The sequence below is a fragment of the mitochondrial genome of Triticum aestivum (genome assembly GCF_018294505.1).
Source record: "Triticum aestivum cultivar Chinese Yumai mitochondrion, complete genome".
NCBI classification, from domain to species: Eukaryota; Viridiplantae; Streptophyta; class Magnoliopsida; order Poales; family Poaceae; genus Triticum; species Triticum aestivum.
The window spans coordinates 169,242-190,619 of record NC_036024.1 but is presented as its reverse complement, the minus strand read 5'-3'; the positions used below and the strand labels follow the sequence as shown (position 1 = coordinate 190,619).

The 21,378-nt window shown below is 44.1% G+C and overlaps 2 protein-coding genes and 3 non-coding genes across 5 annotated transcripts.

The window, feature by feature from the left end:
• The first annotated feature begins 4,424 nt into the window (after positions 1-4,424).
• On the top strand, positions 4,425-5,045 carry ccmB. The gene has a single exon. It carries the CDS (start codon positions 4,425-4,427, stop codon positions 5,043-5,045), a length of 621 nt encoding a protein of 206 aa, YP_009433723.1.
• Positions 5,046-8,109: 3,064 nt separating this feature from the next.
• nad2 lies at positions 8,110-9,468 on the top strand (one part of a trans-spliced gene, as the record gives it). Coding sequence (YP_009433704.1) covers positions 8,110-8,262; positions 9,077-9,468 — 545 coding nt within the window.
• A 2,442-nt stretch (positions 9,469-11,910) lies between these two features.
• trnK lies at positions 11,911-11,983 on the bottom strand. Its single transcript has one exon. It is a non-coding gene; the product is annotated as a tRNA-Lys (tRNA).
• A 3,658-nt stretch (positions 11,984-15,641) lies between these two features.
• trnQ lies at positions 15,642-15,713 on the bottom strand. Its single transcript has one exon. It is a non-coding gene; the product is annotated as a tRNA-Gln (tRNA).
• Positions 15,714-19,568: 3,855 nt separating this feature from the next.
• Positions 19,569-19,990, top strand: rrn26-p. The gene has a single exon. It is a non-coding gene; the product is annotated as a 26S ribosomal RNA (ribosomal RNA).
• The last annotated feature ends 1,388 nt before the right edge of the window (positions 19,991-21,378 follow it).

Below are 21,378 nucleotides of genomic sequence, written 5' to 3'. Positions count from 1 at the left end.
GAAGGGGAAGACAGACTAGAAGACTTCCACACCATAACTTCCTTCCTTGGCTGACTGCCTGGCCTTCAAGAAACTCGAAAAACTGTAATAACTCACTTCACTATGATAACTATCTTTCGAACAGGACTACTACTTAAAGGCTAAAAAGACCTACCGCGACTGGCTCACTTGCTTGAAGGACTAATGAAAACACGTCGAACTAGCTAAAAGGACGTAAGCTAACAGCGAAACTCAAACAAAAACGGATGCTGACTCCGATATAGATATTGAGGATTTTCTACAAGCCGCCGCCTCACCCTGCTCGCTTACTTCCCACATGCTTGCTTAACTCACTATCTTTTGGGGTAATACACTGTATAGATAGGAAAGAGATAAATGAAAGAAAAAGAAGATAGAAATGAATTGATAGAGTCAGATGATGTCACTAGCTTCAATGAAAGGACTAACGAGAACTTTGAAAGTTCTTCCTATCAGCATTAGTCAGCTTTCGAGTCCTTCAAGCGAGTGCCGCAGGGAAAGGAAGAGTATTTCATCATGGCCATTTATTAGGACTACTTGGATAAGTTAGGACAGTTTCTCTAAGGCCAGCTGTTGAGTTAGTCGGTTCATAGGTTGTCGTAAAATATGGGTGTAGGAAGCCTGGACTCTGATTACCGATTATGAAAGCGAGGACTCTTTTTCTCTCTCCCCATTAACGGAAAACTATCTTAACCTCCTTCAGCAAGTTCGTTATCTACAAGTAAGTTAGAGAATTCCTGTTGTCAAGCTAGTTATCTTATACAAGACTTTTCTATAAGGCCTGCAAGCAGGTTCAGGTGGAAGCAGGAAAGTAACACCACCTGGTTTTAGACCGGGTGTAACTCTTTCTCTTTTGCCCTTTATGCCAGCCTGTTCCCTAAGTAGGATAAGTTCATTGTGTTATTACAGGTAGTATTGCTCTCAAAGCTAGGAAGGAAAGGTAAGGAGTAAGCTTATTTACTAAGATCCTAGCGAGTGGAATACTTTGAACGAGCAGGGGAGCGAGCGGAGTACTTTACGCAAGTAGTGGTTTACCAGGAACTCGTATAAGAGCTAGTCATATAGTCCTTGAAGCATTATTCCTTTTATCGGTAGGGCTGTTAGCAAGGAGTTTGAAGCTTGAGTACTTTCAGCTTTCCTGTTTTAGCTAGGAATGAAGTTGGTTCAGAGGTGTCAAGTAGAGAGGTTAGATCTTCTCTTCCTTCTCATACTGCGAGTAATATCTCTACTACACTTTCCACTTTATGTTGATCAGTTTGAGCATGAGCAGCTCGTTCAGGAGCAGCCGCCCGTGGAACTCTTGTTTTGAGGAAGCAATGAACATTGTCTTTTTCCATTCTCAATAAATGAGGAAGGAGGGGTGAGGTCCTCACTTGCGAGTGAGGCAAGGCTTTCTTTTAGAATACATCCTACCCGATTTTGGTTGACGATTGCGTTCTATTCCAATTATTCACTTGTTTTTCTTGTCACTGTGGCGAGACCAGATGAGAGAGAGAACTATTTTCCATTTCCAGACAGACCCCGAGCCGAGGTTGGAACAATTCTTTATTTTCTTGTTGGTTCCTTCTTTATTATTTATTCCAAGTTTTTCTCTTCCATTCGGTTCATTAGCTTTAGGAAAAATAGAAGCTGCGGAAATGCTCGCTTCTAAAAGGCTTAAAGGCTCTGATCAAGGCAATGAACATTTTGCACTTTGAAACTAATAAGAAAGGAATTCAAATCAGAGTTCAATACAGACTTTTTCTCTTTTAAGAAGGGTGAAACTTTCCTTCCAATACTTGTGCGCTCTACCCATCTCTACTGAACAAACCCACTACACATCGAGTGGCAGGGTATGTGTGTAGGCCTTTTCAAGGACATTCGAAACAACATGTCGATAAATTGCTATAGAAAGTGGGGCTAGATCGAGAGTTCTGACCTTTTCGTGGGTTGGGTGATCTTCAAACTCTTGTTTTTCTAGCGAAAGAACGCCCTTCTGAGCGATGATCTCCTACAAGCGAGTATAGTAAGGTTGACTTCAATTGAGACAGAAATGTCACTGGTCAGCTCCTTAGCGTGACAATTAACACCACTTTCTTATTACCTAAGAGATTAGATAAGGGAAGAAGGCAGGCCAAAGCTTATAGATTCGGAGATCGTACTTCTAACGCTTTGTCTGAGTCAGTCCTACGACCCCTTCCGGCTGAGACACGAATCCTAGCCTATCTGAGTCGCAGAATGAAGGGCTCTTCAGAAGGCGCCGCCCAAGTCTCCTTTGAGACTTCGGAGTCAGGAATTTTTTTTCCAAGGAAGGCGGATTTTCTGCGTTCCGCAGCACGAACAGGGTGTACAGAAGATCGATGTGCCATCTTTCTAACCACCTTCATTTGTTGTATGATCAGTAGGGAAGGGAGCCTTTGATAAAGGGACCCCCAACCAAGAAATCTACTGTCTCAGAGCGACAGTCAAGCTCGTATCGCGGAACTAGAACATTTCTTTGATTGATAGGTCAGATAGGAAGCAGGCAAGCAAACCAAGTTATAGGTTTGGAAGTTAGAACTCGGAAAGGTTGTCCTGTGACTACCTTTGAAGTCTTTGGGTAGGACATCAGGCTAAGGTCTTATGATGAGCCACGCGCATATGAGGTTTACTGCAGCCCTAAAGCTCTGTCCCCTATCCTACCACTAGATCTCCTATGCCGGAACATGAACAGAGAAAGCTGTGAGTGTAGTCTTAGGAACGAACCGGGGGTTGCTCTCGCAAAAAGATTGTACTAAAGAAAGCTAGAAAGCTCAATTCCAAGCTTTAAACCTCTGGTCCACGGGTCGGTGAACGAATGGGTTTTGGGAAATAGAGAACATGGACTCGATTGAACAAAGGTGGCACCGGAATGAATAGCCCACTTGTTTCGGGCAAGAATGAATGGGACTGATCGACTCGAGTTACCGAGCGACCTCCACTCTTCGACTCGAGCTTTCGCTTCTGCTTTTCTCTTGTTTTGATTTATTAGCTTTTTAGGGAAAGAAGAGGGTCTGAAATACAACTATGTCTACGAGTGCCGCGAATGAACCTTCGGTTCTTCCCAAGAACAAGGAGACACGAACTAAATAACTCGTATCAGGCTACGGGAATAGTGAACGGGAAGAAGGAACTAGTGAGGCTTTCGTTGGTCAAACAATATGCCCTCCTCACTTGAGGAGAGTGAAGGTCATGACTTATTGAAGCAGAACGTCAATTGGCCAAGAGAAGGGGAACTCCTTTCGTCGGTAACTATTGAATTGCCTATCTAACAGTGGAGCGAAGCGGAACGTTGAACGGGAAACTCGTGTCGTCGGTTATCCAATTTCCCTCCTTTCTGTTTCGACAAAGAAAACGTTTAGGTATCGGTAATAGGATTCCCACTATGATTTGCAGAAAAAGATAGATTCAATAATAATCCATAAAAAATATATAGAATCAGGCTCCGTAATCAAGTGCTCGCTGTGAGAAGAAGATCTACAGGCATGTACCCATTTCTCCCTGCAAAATAAGTTTGAACCCGAGTGAGTATGGACCATACGCTCATCTTTCTTCTCAATCTACACCTCGTTCCGCGAGAGACCTATCCTCGTTTCGAAATAAAGGACCGTAGTGAGGATCGATCCCGGATAAGCGAGTCAGTGTAGGGACAGAGGCTGATGATTCTAAAGGTGATTTCTAACTACAAGATGACTTTATTTGAAAACGGAATCCAAATATCAACAAAAAGATGAATGGAAAGTCTTGTCGATATGAATTGATCTTCAACCCAATGACAATGCTTCGATTTCGATCTTGACTTCTTTCTTGGATGCCTGAAGTTTGTGTTCGCATTTCATCAAAGGAAAAGTGGGCTGTACCCACATGAAGAAAAGAGTTGCTCGTGTAAAAGCAATATCTTCTATTTGACTTATCTAGCCGTGTCTTGTCTTGCACATACTCGGCTCGGTGAATGGTTCATCTTCGATTGGCATGGTCCTTTGGATGTAAGAGATCTCGTTTGCTGGCCGGGCCCTTCCATGAGTTTAGATCTCTATGTATGAATCTCTTATGAAATCCCATACTTTTTATCATTTCAGAACGATCAGCATACTGTGTGACTTCTGCGTGACAGTTCTTGCATTTCGTTTGTTGCTTTGCATGAACATTTAGATATTGGAAAGCGAACTCCCTGAATTAGGAATTTCATAGATAGAGAAGGACGGGCAAAAAGAGAGAGACTGACTAACTACCCGGATCAATGCTGATTGACGACTGAATAAATAGCCGGAAGCAACAACTGCACGAGAGAGAAAGAGCGGATCCAACTAAGGAAATGCAGTACCTGTTCTGTCGGAGCTAATCATGCAAAGCTAGCGTAGCGCCAGCCGTCGAAGTGAATGAATTCGAAAGAACGCAGAAGTAAGGAAATGAGACGACTCTTTCTTGAACAATTTCATAAGCAGATCTTCCCCTCCACACCAATCACGAGTTTTTTTTTATTCCTCTCGTATATCGTCGTCACGCCCTTAATGATAGGTTTTGAAAAAGATTTTTCATGTCATTCCCATTTAGGTTCGATTCGGATCCCTCTGTTGTTTCCCTTTCCTCCCGAACCTTTTCCTCGAAATGATAAAGAATCTGGTACACTCGAATTGTATTATTTAAGTGCTTATTGCTTGCCAAAAATCCTACTTCTACAATTGGTAGGTCACCGGGTTATTCAAATAAGTCGTGTTTTCTGTGCTTTTCCCATGTTACAACTTCCGTACCAATTCGATCGATCCGGAATGGATCGGTTAAACATTCTATTAGGGAGCCCGGTCTTGACTCTTCTGTGTGGTATTCATTCTCGTTCGGCTCTTGGAATCACATCCAGCAGTGGTTGGAACAGCTCGCAAAATCCAACCACTTCACCTACTTTATTGCCCCCAACCGTTTCCCGTACCTCTATAGAAACAGAAGGGTTTCATGTTCTTTCATCGATTGGGTATTCCTCTCCTTTTGTATCTCTTTATCCAATTTCGGTCTCGATTAGTTCACAAGATTGAATGGCCAAGTCATGGAAAAGCCGTTATTCGATTGTTTTAAAAGAATGTTGAGCCGGGCCCGGGTATGTAAGTTCAGCGATGTACAAACAAGGATTTATTTTACTTCCGCACCTAGGTTGGGGGGTTCTATTTAGGAAGAATAAGGAAGAGGAATAGAATCTCATTCATGTGTTCATGCTAACAGAAGAGCGGATCCAATACACATAAGGCATCGGTTGTTCTTAACAGCGATGGCTACTAGGATCTCCCCCTTATCCTAGCAGATCGGTACCCAGACCATATCCTTGGGCAGCTCGGATGTATCTATCTTTTCGTTCAGATCACATCATCTCGAGCGCGGAATCTTATTAGTGGATCAGAAGACTATGGTGACCCGTAGATCTTCAGATGTTGATTTGCAGAGCAGGGCCGGAATGCGGGGATTGCATTCTTCGAAAAGTATCATATCTTCTTTCCCTAGGGAGAAAGCAGAAACCAGAAACGAGTGGAGGTTCGATCTCTCACCCAAAGCAATTGGGGCTGGTGGAATCTTCCCCTATAGACTCCGAAAAATCATCGTGTACCTTTCCCTAAATCCTTCTCCCGTGCATGCTATTCTCGTGTTCCGTGATTAGAAAAGACCTGTTTCTTGTTTTCTTTGAGGTAATAAACGAGCTGTATCCCGCTTTGCCTATCTTGATGTGGAATCTATCGTTGAGCACCCATGAATGCAGGTAGAAGGTGTTTTTTCTTAACTCTTTCCAGGCCTCAGCTTGATTGGACTTCGTCAGCTCTTGTCGTTCAGCTTCCTCTCTCCTCTCTCATCTTGTCTCTCCGTAGACGGCGTTAAAAAGTAAACAGACTTAAAGCAAAGTAGGTTCGATCCTTGTGTTCTATTATATGAAGTAGAAGAAGAAAGAGCCGGGGGGATGGTCTTGGCACCCATGGGTTAATGGTGAAAGCGCTCAAGGAAATAGGGAATGGAATATTCAAATCGATCAGAAGTGCTATGCTTTATGTAATCAGGCTGAAGGCTAACATCTCGCGAGTAGGCCGAGCTAGGATAAGAATTCCAATCAAAAAATAAGTATGAATTGGGCCCAAAATCACTACTTTACTACCTATGTCGCGTGTCGCGCCACCTAGTACGATAGACTTTTTTCGGGAAAAGAGCAGGTTTTGCCCCAACTTGGACCCAGGGAAACCAAAGAAGAGCTAGTTTCGCCCTGTTTAGTTAGCGGTGGATGAGCTGATTTCTTTTCACTCCTGTTTCAGAGATACAAAACAAAAGTAAAGTGTAGAACGCAATGTTTGAGCTCCAGGCTTTTACGATTCTTCCGATTGACTTCTCTTCTCTGCTCCTAGCTCCGAATGCCAGTATGTAGAGAAGTGATGGAAAGGGTTGTGCTCTTTCATTTGAGAAACTTCCAACCAAAATTGGAATGTTAGAACAGAATATTTAGATACAGGTCCCTTATGAATACTGTACTGAGTAAGATTCATTGAAGAAATGCTTCTCCGAAGCAATAAGTTTGTGGCACAAGCATAGTCTTCTGCTAACCTAGCCTTTCCCATCTTTCTATTAAAACGAATGTAGCTAACGTGAACTAAAAGCAAGCTCTTGTTCGAGGAAGTAGAAATTGTTAGTTGTTGCTAGCTTGAACTGAGTTGTTCCTGTTGGTGCTAGGGTTGCCAAGGGAGTTGTAGCGAGATGCTGCTAATGCAGCTATTTCTGATGTCCGGACGATGCAGCGGAAGTGAAAAGAAAAAGATATGATGCTTAGACCGTTCAGACAGGGATGATGGATTTCTAGATATAGGGTTTATTTGAATGTCTGGCCAAATGCTTACTTTCGTTATGCTTGTCCTGCAAAGCTGGATCTATGGTTCGGTTGCTTTGAATGTCTGTTCCGCCTCTGACCCGGCCCTTACCTCTTTCTTGACTCGGTTTTTCGCAGGGGCATCGAATTCTTTTACAAAAGAAACGCCTGTTTCAAAAGGAATGGCACCGAAAGGTGTCAGATGATGATTGAACTGAACTATCTGAATCTGAAACCGCCGACCCGACTCGTGCTTTTTTGGACTCCGCTTTTGCAGGATCCTGTGAGGCATCGAATTCTTTGGCAAGTCTCTTCTTGCTAGTGTTGTACGCGTTTTATTCCTTCGCCCGACATGCTTTCGTGATAAAAGAATCATAGCAACATAGCGTGAGGTTCCATAGGTTGATGAGCCTGATCAGTCGTGTAAGCTATTTACTACAGCCGTCTTAGATGGCCCCAGGTATCCTCTTCGGCTTGATCTTTCCTTTGCTTCGATCGCCAACTTGCACTTCCTTATTCCACTATTGCGATATCTTTGTCCTGGACAAAGACCAAGAGCTGGTGCAGGTGAAAGAATAGCTTATGGGGCTGGAGTCAAAGGAGCTTTCATAGACATAGAAATCATAATAGAAAGAGCAGGCCTGCGAGCAGCGAGTGCCCTTTGTAAGTTGCGAGCCTGCCTTACCGCCCCCCCCCCTTTCTTTTTTGAATTAGAAAGAAGGGGATGAATTAGAAAGAAAGAGATCAGGTTATTTATGATCGGAGAAAAGGAAGGGGCGTGGTTGATGTGTCACTGGGGAACCCGTAGGAAGGGGAGACGACCGGCCTCATTCACATCTGAAATCGCCAACATGAACACAAACGAAATCGTCTTAATTTCGTATAGAAAGAAAAAAAAAAGGAAACAAGTAAAAAAGCGTGGTCCCCGGGGATAGGTACTTCGTCCGGCGCGGTATCATTGCTGAGCGATCGCTCGCTATCTGGAAATGGAGTGTTAGTTTCAAATAGAGATTGTGTGGGTGTGAAGTGTACTGAAGATCGAGGTTTTTCTTCTTACTAACTTTGTCAAAGAGGCTAAAAAAACAATAAATGACCAACGAAACTTCGAGTGAGTAGGATAAGGAGGAGTAGTCGGAGGATCTTAGAAGGGAATTAGAGAAAAAAGAGCAGCAGCTCAGTAATAACACCTAGGCTTTTGAATTAACTCTGCGATTTGGAAGACGGAGGAAATGAAAGTAGAAGAAGTTATCGAAACTCGGAACCACATGTTCAATCTTTTTTTAGCGGTTTCCCCAGAGATCTTTATCATTAACGCAACCTTCATTTTGCTCATTCATGGAGTTGTATTTAGTACCTCTAAGAAAGATGATTATCCACCGTTAGTTAGTAATGTGGGTTGGCTTGGATTACTTAGTGTTGCGCGCCTAGGAGGGCAGCGCGCTTGGGATGCGGAGGAGCTATTATCGCCCAGCTCCCTAACCTAATGCGGCCGGACCGCAGGGAACCTTAGCATGGGGGGACGTCCTAATCCTTTTGCCGCCGCAAGGCCGGCTAATCGTACGCAGCAGGAGCAAGGGAACTCCCCTGGTTCAGGAAGGCACATGAGTCCGAACGCTATTATGAATGTGCGACCGACACTACACTACGTAGGTACCTGTGCATGCAGGTGAGGCGTCGGTCGGTCCTAGAAACGGCGGCAGCTAGCGAGGAGTTAACGACCGGACGTGCTGCAACCTAGGGATCACCAGGCAGCTCTTTCGCTCTATAGGGATATCGGGGGGGGCATAGCACAATTCTTCTTGGAGGAGGGTTTTGGTTTGCCCAGGTGACTGATCCTGCCATAATATACTCCCGCCAATTCTATTGCACCGGCAACCGAAGTCGAACATACATACGACGATCTTCATGCGTGAAGGGACGGGAGGAAAGAAAGGGCGGTAGATGATAATGCGAAAGGGCGCCGCGTCTGGCTTGATAGTAAAGCCAAAGAAAGACGCCCCAAGACAAGATACAACTGTTGGGAAGGGGACATGATCAATAGAACCTGGCTGGATCCGGGCTGGGATAGTGGCGCCCATTCCTAACCAGTTCTGAAAAGGTTCGCTCATGCTGGAGGTACTAACCACTTAGTGATCGGTCCGCTAGTTCACGCAAATCCGAAGAAGTTATCACGGACGAGCCACATGCAGGGAAACTTGCACGTGTGGTTCTGGCCGGGCTTTCCTTCGGTATCTAATAACCTTGCTTCTGCTCGCCGCTGGCGCACCTCTCCTAACTATTGCCCATTTATTCTGGAATAATTTTTTTAGGAGGGACAATTTTACATATTTCTGCCAAATCCTTCTATTATTAAGTACGGCTGGTACCATTTCGATGTGTTTCGATTTTTTCGAAAAAGAGAGGTTTGATGCTTCTGAATTCATTGTATTAATTCCACTTCCTACTCGCAGTATGCTCTTAATGATCCCGGCTCATGATTTAATTGCCATGTATTTAGCTATTGAGCTTCAAAGTTTATGTTTTTATGTGATCGCAGCATCAAAAAGAAAGTCTGAATTTTCCACGGAAGCCGGCTCAAAATATTTGATCTTAGGTGCATTTCCCTCTGGAATATTATTGTTCGGGTGCGACCGGACTACTACCGATCAATTTTTGGGAACTTATTTATAGACTTGTAGAGACCCTCTACGTAGTTGTAATTCTAGGGCAATCGATCCACTTTCCCCATAGCCCTAAGGCTGTGTCTCGATCTCCTACGCGCGAAAGATAAGATACGGGAGACGGGGTCCTATGGTATGGGTCTTCGACCCTTGGTCTAATTCCACGACGGAGAGTCGGCGTGGCGTAAAGTGAAGATTGGGGGGAATAGAGCGAAATCCCCGTCTGGGGTATTCCGAAGGTGTAACCTAGGCAACGAAAAAGGGGCCCGATACTTCAACTAAAGGAGCGACCTGTTGGTTCACCAAACCCCGACCCAGTGTCACACGTTCTCCAGGTCCGAAGGGATCCAGTGCCCAACTACCGACTCCTCCCGGAATTGCGTTATCGGAGCCGAGCCAGGAATAGCCGTTAGTGGACACCTACCACTTTTCACCGGTTAGAGAGGCCCTCTTTAATACATTAAGAAAATATGTTCACAGGGGCCAGAAAGACTCGGTCATAGGAACTTAGACCACCTACGCGCTGGTAAACGAAAACCACCTCGACCGGATCTACCGAACGAAGAAGGCCGCCCCGTCGAAAGAATTAACACGCCAAAAGGGCCACCAGCTTTCCCCCAAAAAGGGGAGATCCGCTGCTTACTGCTCACGGAAACATCCGACCTTATGGTCAAGTCGTCCGCCTATCTTTCTGATCTCATTCGTTTTCCGATCGCATAAAAAGTCATGAGATCAAAAAAGAAATGTGAGAATGTAGTTACAGATGTAAAAAAAGTAAATATCTCGTTCTCTTGGTCCATAGATGGGGCGTCCTATCCGATGGATGAATGAGGAGCCTCTGTCGAGTAGTGAAATGATAGGATTCTGCTTTTCGGTTAAACCGAAACACAAGTCGGCGATTCAAGCCAAGAGTGCGGGCACCTTAAGAGCGGTCAAAGCTAGAAGCTATATCATGACTGCTGGAACGAAAGACCCGATGAGTATTTTCGTACCACCTTCCAATCTTCTTAGTCAATTGTGTACTTTTCCACTAGGCGAGACATAAGTTATCGGAATCCGGGGCCTGTTTTTCCCTATTTCCCAAGGGGAATGTCAAATTGTGTGGTTTCACAGTCTTATGAGACAGAAAGTTTTGGAAAATGGAGCTGCCGTTTTCACTACTTTGGTCCCTAGCGATATTGTTGCTTAAACTAACATGGAAAGTGGGTTCAATCACTTTAAAGTGCCCTCTCAAGTGTCATCTCATAATGGTAATCTCCTTATGGTATAGTAATTTGGCTTAGAATAAGAAACCTATCTCTTCCCCCTAATGGCTTTTCACTACCCCTTGCGGGAATGCGTATCGTTGCTGCATCGCCACCGTATTCCTGACTTGCTTTTCCGAACTGCTTGTTTTCTCGGGGCTGCAGTCCAGTTGCTTAGTGGTTTGCTTCTCGGTCTACCCAATCAAGGTTAGACCTCGCTCTATCAACCATTGCTTTAAATAGTATCATGTTATTTCATCTTTCATTGATACCATCATTACAATCGAGGGCCTACAATCCATGGAAATCCCTATTCCGATCACTGGGAAAGAAGAGCAAGTAAGTAATGAATGAATGAATGAATTTAGATGGTATATAAACATCTCCCCATGAAGGGAAGGTGCTATAGTATCTAACTAAGAAAAAAAGTAGGTTGTGAAATGATAGGAAATATGCCATGCAGAAAATCCAGGAAATATTTCCTTGATTTTCGGATGACCCGGCTTATCTTTGCAGTTATCCTTATTTAGCAGAATCTAGTGAGTGTTCCATTAAAAGGAAAGAGAGCTATTCGTTGTAGGATTGATCCAGACAACCCAACCTAAGTCACCTATTGCGCCTAACCTAAGTATAGTGCCAGTGGTCGGCGAGGAGAAGTTCATTCCTGTAGAGAAGAGAGGGGATCCTATTTCCTTTCCCCCTTTCCCAGTATGGCAACCTTATCTTCCAGCATGAAAGTTGGTATCAGAATGAAACAATCCAATCCAATCCATACTTGTGGAGTGCTCAGTTCAGTTCCTGATTTCTCTCAAGCCTAAACCGGAAAAGGAAACCTATTACCCGGGGTCCCCCCTTTCGGCTATCTCATCTGCTGTTCCTCGACTCTCAGGAAGGTAAGATCATCAATCAATAGTAGGCTGCTGCTCTGTGCAGTTAAAGATGGGATCCAACCTGTTCTGTTTGCTTGTTTCCTATAATCTGTGCTCGATTCCATATTTCTGTATCCTTCGATTCCCGGGACAGATCTGATCTCCTTTATACTGACCTCAAACAACGAGCGAAGTCGAGATGTTGATGAGAAAGGGGCTTTTCTCAAGGCCAAAGAGTGCTCTTTGAAGGCTACTATGCATCCTTACGAATACAAGAGTGGTTTTTTTTGTTTTGGGTATAGCAGGACTTGAACCTGCGACCATTAGGTTAAAAGCCCAATGCTCTACCAACTGAGCTATACACCCGATTTTACAAGAAGGCTTGGTGCGGAAAAGAAAAGAGGGCGGCCTGGCCCCTTTTCTTCTTATCATATCACAAGGGCGCGGCTCTGTATGGTATAGTACTGTGGAGCAAGTCTGGGAGTCCTTTCCACTCATTGAGGATTCTATCTAAAAAAGAAGGTCAACGGGGGAGACTACAGTAGCTCGAACTCAGACTATCTACGAAAAAGGTAAAGTCGTCTTTCCTAGGGTTCGACCGAAAGGAGCTGTGTTCTATGGTTTGACGTTGTGGAGGTCCAGCACTCTTCTAAACGAAGAAAGAGGGGATTCGCGCTACCTCCTACTCCTACAGAAGATCGATTGGCGCGAACTTCCGATCGATTCCTTATTCATTGTTGCCGACCCTTACATCATCATAAAGAGAATCAAGATATCCCAAGAACCCAGCTAGGGATGAATGACTAGCGCTCAAGAACAAGCAAGGGATGAGCGCACGGGAGCGGCGTTGCTTGTTGCTTTATTATCACATTAGAGAAGCGGAACCTCCAAGCTCAGACATCTCGAACTCAGAAACTACCCTTCTATCCCACCCTGCTCCTCCGGCATCGGAAGCAGAACTACCTGACCGAAGGAGATAGACAGGAAGGGAAGACGGTCATACAAAGGCCGAATAAAGCTCTCTTGAAGCTGCATCTGAATAGACCTAGAGTCACTCAGTACATACGAACCCTTGAATAAATAAGAATTGAGAAGTATGAAATGTGGGCATCATAACAAAAAAAGAAAAAGACCGAACCAGTAAGACTAATGTCTACTTATTTATACCTTTGAGAGGTCCACTTAGACTATTATGATTTTCTCTTTAGCTACGTAGGTTATATAAGATTCAATTCAATCTAACAAGCGGACTGGACTACCTTCGGCTACTACAAGATATTTAGAAACCTAAGAAGCTGAGCCTACTTTACGCACTTAAGGCAGCAGCAGATGATGAAGAAATGGGCGGTAGATGATAATGAGAAAGGGCGCCCCTTGGCATTTCCTGTGGGGGAGTCTGATTGATCCAATCACGACGAATGATGTCAACCCCCTCTTTTGCGCCTAACTTGACTCTGATTCTCCCACTATGAGAGCTGATCCAGGGGCTAGTTCGGCTACAGAATGGAATTTACGAAAGCCCCCCGTCTTTCCGACTCAATGTATTGCCCTTTGGGACCAGGATCTGACGAGGAAGTGAGAGAGGGGACACCAAACATAGGTGCGTACCATTGCCCCAATCCAATGGACTATGTCATACAGGGAGGAACCCTTGGAGGTTGGGACAGAAAGAAAGCAGGTTTTGCTTCTGCTTCCTTCGAGCAACCAAACTCTTTCGTCAGGTGTGGGTCAAGTTCCCTCATTATTGCTTGACTTCCCCTTTGGGGCACGAAAAGATGGACTAGGACTTAAGTAAGGGAGAGGACAACCCCTGTTTCTGGCTTACCTTCAACGAGTGAGTGCTATTCCCATTCCTTACTTTGATCCGACCCTGTTCCCCGACCAGTTTGCTTGCTCACTAGAAGAGTCAAGCGAGAGCAGCTAGTTTAGAAGGAAAAGGACACCTGGGGCTATTCGGCCTCACTTGTCGGAGACTGAACTACCGCTCGCTTACTTGCTGATCAAGGAGGTCATTTCCACTTACTCTAAGCATAGAAGGAAGAAGATTGAAAAACTAACAAACAAATTGTCTTCAGCCCTACTTACTTATAGGCTGACTTGGCCCAGGAAACAAGGTTCTATTAGGCTTGCAGGGCTTAAAAAAGAATGAGCTAGATCGCAGGTATTTGGATACGAGGTAGTAGCGGGGTCTAGTCGAAGCGGTGCGCAAAGTGTACAAAGGCGAGTCTCACGGGCAGCGGCACGTGAGGGGTCTCCCGAACTTCATGGAAGACGCAGTTAGGGAGTTGGAAGATGCACTTTGGACTCCTGCACCAGTAAGAATGGAACTGGAATAAAAAGTCGGGGTAGCTAGTCACTCCGTTACTGAGGAAAGAGAGGATGGCATTTCCATAAGTAGACTCTCCTTCTTACTGAATCCTTATCCTGCCCTCTCTACTCGGGAACAATTCATTCTTAACTCGTACATAAGTTCCGGGCGTCGACAAGAGAGTTAGCGATCTACAGCTGGTTCGGTGGACTGGTGGTGACACGGGCGGGCCCTCTACTTTATTTGCCGAATCCAATCGATCATGGGCGGCCCTCTTCGTTCACAGTCTTTCTTTCCTTTCGAATCCAATTGTTCCAATCTGACCAAATAGCAATTCATTGAAATCATTCGGGTCACCTCTTTTTTAAGCACTTGACCAAGCCTATTTCTATAGAAAAGGACAGGAATCTATTGACTTTGAGTCTGTCTCCTACTACGAAATTGGAACTGAACACAGGATGGCAATAGTGAGAAAAAAAATCCCCTCGTACTACGTCATTATTTATTCGATTTTCCCTGGTAAGTGCTCCAGATGCAGTTGCTTTAGTTGACGTAGTGAGTGGAACCTAATTATATGTTTCCTTGAATACCAGAGTTGCCTTTTGTAGATGAGAAAGCCAACAATTTTGCAAGGAGTTGATAATTGCACTTGAAGTAGTAAGTTTAAAGACAGTTGAAACTTAATGGCACCGTTTAACCAAGCACTCTTGTAGCTTCGGAAACTCCGTGTTCAGATCGGTGAGGCAAGAGACGAATTCATCGTCAGTTACCTCCACGATATCCAAAATACCCTCAAGACCATGAAGACAGATAATGAGAGTCAGGTTCAAACAATTCAAGGATTGTAAATACCATAACAGCAAAGTAGAATGCACCAAATTTTTCCTATTACCGGCTCCAGGAAGAGCACACCAAATGAAAGAAACTATTACTCAAAAAGCGAATCACATCTCGATCCACAAACTGCCAAAAGCCTTTGTTATTCCATTCCCAGTGGAACGTCAACCTGTTTAACAACAATTTTCTAAGAAACTTGCTGAATTCTAAATGAAACAACCTTATTTTCAAGTGACAGGCAATATCCATTTCAACCAATTATTCAAGATCAAAGGGCTAACTGCACAGCTAATTGAATTCCTTTTCGAGGTTGAGTTCATCTTGAAACCGCATTTGCTTCCTAATTAAACTGAGAAAAAATAAGAATATTAAAAGAAAGACTCCACAGAACATGAATGAATTCAGGTACATCACATCAGGCTGATATGTGCCGGTATCATACCTGTTTCAAGATTCTGGCTAAGCCCTTCTTGTTGCCACATATCCAGTTTCTTCTAAGGTTTCTGGAATTGCTCAAGTTCCTGCTCAACGCTTCTTGTCTAGCTCCAGTCTAGCACTTGTACCAGTCGCCTACCAGATCACGGCTTTGCTCCAATTCTACTCTCCAATTATGCAATCCTCTCCAAAATTGGGGCTTTTCTTCACTTCAGCACTTCCCCTCGCAGTGGATTCCACTAGGTTCTTAACCTCTTCCCAATTCTTAAACTGAAACCTGCGATGTCTAATCCAACTCGGCACCTAACCAGCTTGTCAGCATCGTAAGTTTGCCTCAACATTCCCCCTAGAAATACAAAAATAATGTAAATCTACTTTCATTTATTTATTAGGGTAGGGATGAGACTTTCTTTTTCTTTTTCTATTTTCTAGAATAAGTATGCTCTGGAGTAAAAGGATTCGAACCTTTGCATGCCGGTACCAAAAACCGATGCCTTACCACTTGGCTATACTCCAAACGGGGGGAAGGCTCGATGAAAACGAGCTGGGATATAGATTTTTCAGAAGGAAGAGTTAGTTACCCTCGGTCTTCCTTCTTTCCCGGGAATCAAGGAAGTAGTAGCGGGACAGTCCTTTATTTCCCCCTTTAGACCAACTACAACAAGCTCGCTCCTTAGGTTAGCTCTCTGCTCTACCTATTTGTTTGCAATGCCTTGCTTATCAAAATAGGCCTTTCTGTAACCTGACCTTACGCTGAAAAACTGCACTTGTTGGCTCTGCGTCCACTGAAACTTATGAAAAAGAAATGTTATTCTATCGATATCTTCAAGAGTTCCCTAACCCCCTGACTGAGAGTGCTATGATGGGCTATTGAAGTTCGTCCCTGCGGCACGGTGGGGCAGTGCAAATCCTTTCATTAATGAAGTTCCGCCCTGACACTCCCATTATTGGCTTCCTTCCCTGGGGACCGCTCGGGCGAAGGCAGAGCATGGAATGATCGTAGGGGCATCCTTCCTAGGTGGAAAAGACGTGTGTGACTAAAACCAGGAGGAGAAATCCATTTTCAAATGGCGACAGAAAGAAAGGAATCACGAAATAGAAGAAAAAGTGCACTGTGCTGGCAAATGTGGAGAATAGCCATCCATCTTTCATCAATGAAATTGTTCCGTATGGGTAGCAAATACACATATCAGAAGAGCCAACCCGAAAGCACTTGCTTCAAAGAAGCAGCAGTTACCAAGAAATTCCTGTTTCAAGTCAGTATATCTCGATAGAACCAATTCCAATCCAGGTAGTGTGAACAGAGGATGTGGAAGTTCTGTTTCCTTGCCTTGTCAAGCATTTCATCTGACACTCTATCTATACTATAGCTAGATCAATTCCTATTCTTTCTTCCAGGCGACTTTACTCCAAAGAATTTTGCCTTCTTATCTTGACTCGATCTCACGAAATTGGATTGATTGGCACACCGCGCATCTGGCATTCGCTTCTCCTATCTATCTCTTCCAACTAAGCTGATCACTGGAAAATATGAAATCCTGCAAGCAATCATTCCAGAGCCAACTACGAAGATACCTGGTCTTCCACTCTGTTCACTGGAGGAAAGACAAGAAAGTAAACAATTCTTCAAAGGAATTGGCTCTACCGGAACAGAGGAATTGGCTCGCTCCTTCGCTCGCTGGGTAAGCATAGAATGCACACCAGTCTGGTATCAAAGCGTATCTACTTGAAAAGGAGACTACTTGAACAGATGAAATGGAAGGAAGAAATGAAAGTTCGATCTACCAACGTAGAGTCCGCCCCTCCCAGGAAGAAGAAATTTGCTACTTTGGCTCATCAGTTGGTAAGTCTGTCTATGAAGTTCAGTGCCCAGAAAAGAGAAAAAAAGACCAAAACAAGCTTTTTCAAGCTCTACAAGTCCTATATATATAGTGTTCCACTAGATAGCCGTGTTAAACTAGTCCAGTCTTGCCGAGTGGCCTTATCTTCTGGTTACCTGGTCCGGTACTTCTACTTCGAGAGTGAGTTAGTAAACAGGATCAACTTTATGATCCATTTTGAGAAATTGCAATCACAGAATCAGAACGAGTGGGTCTAGAGTCCATCCTCACACAGTTGAAATGCTGCTTCTCCCTTCTCCTTTCCAAAAGAAAGTGGATCTCATAGCCTCTGACAATTCGAAAAGTAGGTCTCAGTCTCATTTTCAGATGCCATTTTCCACCGGAAAGAGAATCCCATATTCTTTAAGCCAAGCCGCCAATCCTAGGGTCAATGCGGAACAGGAAACCATTGCTATTTGAGCAGTTAGAGAATCGAAATTCCACTCATTTAGAAATCGATCGGCGAATGCCAGAGGAAGGATAAGGGGAGCCTACACCAACGTAGTCTTAGCCCTAGAACACATGGAGCTTGGAGCACTGATAATAAGTCTGTCTGATTTTCAAGGAGTTTATGAACAATCACCACATCCATATTGAGGAGAAAGCTCACTCAGGCTACTGAACTTGTAAATACAGTTGCGCTCATGATAGGGATTCCGTTTATGGCGTGAGGTGAAGTTAGAAGCATACCTGGATATATACTCATAGTGGCTTCCATACCTATCTCCGGTAGAACTAACAAAATAGAAACCTATGACTAGTAGACTCATACGAAAACTTGAAAGATCTATTTCATTAGAAGAGAAAGTTCACTAATCTATGGCCTAGAAAGCCAAAAGAAATGATCAGTCCAATGACAGAAGGACAGAAGCGCGTTCCCTTCGTCCTCAATGTGCGTCCACAGCTTACTCGAGTGCTTGAGATATTCATTTGGTTTAAGGCACCTTCATCGTAGGAAGGAAAAAACCCGGATCCCCGGGCGGATCATTCCCTCTAACAAGCTAAACAAGAGTCCAGGAGCGAGAGAGGAAAATCCAAAGTGCAAATAACATAATATGAAAAAAGAAAAAAGTTCTATTGAGTTGTTGAAAAAAAAAAAAGGCACTTTAGAAGCGAAAGTAGGCTATTCTCGTAAAGGAATATCGTAACGGGCGACTAGGTAATATAGAAGGCCGACCCACCCGAATCTCTTGGTGGCCTTTCCCTCGGCTTCCATCACAGAAGATGTCAGCAATAGCAATCCTTCAGTCAATAGAATCAGTAACTATACTACTTAAATAGTGAAATACCAACCAACACATAAAGCAATAACCAGATAGATAGAATGATAACAGGTAATACGAAGATATCAACACAGCCGGAGTCACGAGGCTCGATAATGACCAATGGGTTAGGATCTGAGGAAGCTTAGTTTGGATGATGGAATATTCGCTGTTCTGATTGTTGAGATACTGCAAATCCACTTATCCAACAATTTCAGTCCATTTTCCTACTTTTTCTGCAAGGGGGGGAAAGCATTATTATATCCTTAATATGACTCTCTGTCACACGGATGCTGCTGGGCTGCTACAAAACCCCTATAGTCGAAAAAAAGATCGAAACAGGGATAAAACGTAGGATAACCCAGATCACTCGGACTAGCTGAACTCTCCAGAACAAACACAACCTAGGTGGTTTGACTAACGTTTTGGCACATTAGACTAACCTAAGACAACTCCTGGCTACATTCAGTCCTATCGAGATACAAGCTGTTACCAACCTGATACAACGCAAGTCACAAGCTTGACACAGCGAGAATGGCTGCAACTGACAACTCCTGCATCTGAGATTGACAACTCTAGTAACAGAGAATGACAACTCCTGCAACAGATATTGACAGAGCATGACACTCTCAACTGAGCTCAATCCAGCTGTGAACAATAAACAACACTGAAAGTAAACAACACGGTTATCACAAAACTTGGATTCCGGATTACAACACTATAGGCAATGAACCACCACTAACGGCCCATAACGTTAGCTGATAGCCGCTGACCGTGGAGTACTTGCCGATCCATCAGCGAGGACTGTATCATTTAGCGAGCTAAAAACTTAAGGAACATGTATGTGAGAGTTCCACTTTAGCTCCCTCAACACCAGGCGGGACGAGCAGCCCTATACCACGTGTAGCCACACTCTAGTGTCCTTTTCTACTTAGTTGGACAGATCACTTCAGAAAATCGTATAAAAATCAAGCAAGAAAACGGATGCGCTAACGCGCAACGGCTTTCGCGCTAGTTGCTCAAAAAATCGTATAAAAATCAAGCAAGAAAACGGATGCGCTAACGCGCAACGGCTTTCGCGCTAGTTGCTCAATCCGTTGCTTGCTTCTCTTCTGTCTTGGAAAAGTGAGGATTTCCTATCTGATCCAAGGGAAGGAAGAGAGGTGGAAAGTGTTGCTGTGTCAAATCGAGATTGTGTGGGTGTCCGCTCATGTTCGACGCTATCGAAAATCATGCATTGGATGGATGCCCGGGCATTGAGAAGGAAGGACGCTTTCAGAGGCGAAAGGCCATGGGGAGAGATTTTTCTGTGATCCATGGATCTCCGATCGGGAAACCGTATCCAAGCTCCGTGGCTAGTCTGCGCTCTTTGGACTTTTCAAACTTAGCGAACTGAAACATCTGAGTAGCTAAAGGAAGGAAAATCAACCGAGACCCCGTTAGTAGCGGCGAGCGAGAGCGGAACAAGGGTTTTCATCAAAAGAAATCCGAAGCGGTTTCATTCGATTTGTTGTGGATTGGATGATGGAAAAACCAGCAAGCAGCAAGCGTAGTTAGAAAAGTTGCCGTAGCGCGCCCTACGGAGTTGTACAAAGTCAGCAACCGTTTTGGGGCGCAAGCATAGGCAACACAGGACTGATGACGGGGTGGGATTTGGAATTGGAATTGGAAGGTTTGACAGCCAAGGAGCGGCAAATAAGTCACGCTTCGACATAGCTGAAGCTCTAGGTGAATAATCTCTTTCTTAAAAATCAAAACGAAAATCAAAATGACAAATCTGGTTCGATGGCTCTTCGGTGGGAACCTACTAACTGGGGTTTTTTGGGGGGTTATTCTAATAGTTCTAGTAGCAACCGCTTTAGTATTTTTGGTTTCCGTTTCTTTCTCTGGCTCTTGGATAGCACCAGAACAACTTTTCGAATGGCTTCTCTCGCTTTCACAGTATGTTTATCACATTCTTAGGGCCATTTTGGAAGAAACCTGGAATGGACGTGACCGCTGTGCGACCATGGGAGGGACGGAACTGGAAAGTCCTGCCCGTTCGGGGGATAAAACGTACAAAGCCCCACACGTGAATCTAATGCTATCATCATCTAGTGATAGCGTTAACCAAGGGGGTGGGAGCAATGAAACTCCTTTAACTATTGACTTGAACCGACCGGCTCAGGATCAGGAAGATATTCGGCAATATGCCGAATCAATCAAGGACTTTAGAATTGACGAGCAATTTGAGAGTTTCAAAAACAATCAATTCACTAAACCGCTCTATGATAAATTATGTGCCTACGTGGGAGATGCGGAGGCTGTAAAAAACACATGCATACGAGAAATCTCGGAGAACTTTCATTCAACAGACGCTGGGTTAATTGATTTCGTCAAGCAGACGGATGACAGTGAAGGGCAAAGAAGAGTGATATTTGATCTTATCAACCTTCATTTTAAGGATGAGCTAGAGAAACTCCCACCCGAACTCCAACAAAATGAAAATCAAGAGGACGACGGGGAGGGATAATGAAACAAACTACTAGCAACCCGCAGAAATAACGCTCATATCTAGTTCTAGTTAGATGGTCATTTTACACAATGAATTTACAAGCTAATGAAAATGGGAATCGAAATTATGATTCTAGGAGGACGACAGATCACGATCTACTAAAAGGAGACATTGTTGGTGGTTCGAATCCACCTCGTGAGAAAGACTGAGCTGAGCTATTTCTTACTTTTCTAGCTTGAATGAGACAAAGCCGAGGGTTCGGTCATACAAAGGAGCAATTCTCTTGTGCAAAGGCTAGTTTCGAGTGAATTAACGCACCCCCATTTAATAAGTGCTTTGCAAGCGATATGAAGTAAGATTCCTCTTCCCCCTACGCACGAGTGAAAAGCTAGGCTAGTTTTGAAAGAAATGAAACAGAGAAATGTTGGGCGCCAAAGCCCACAGCAAATAGGAATGCAGATGGAAATAAAGTATCTTTGGGAAAACGGGATCCACATTCTAGGAACGGTCATGCAAATGAGAAAAAGGCATAGGTTTCTTACTCC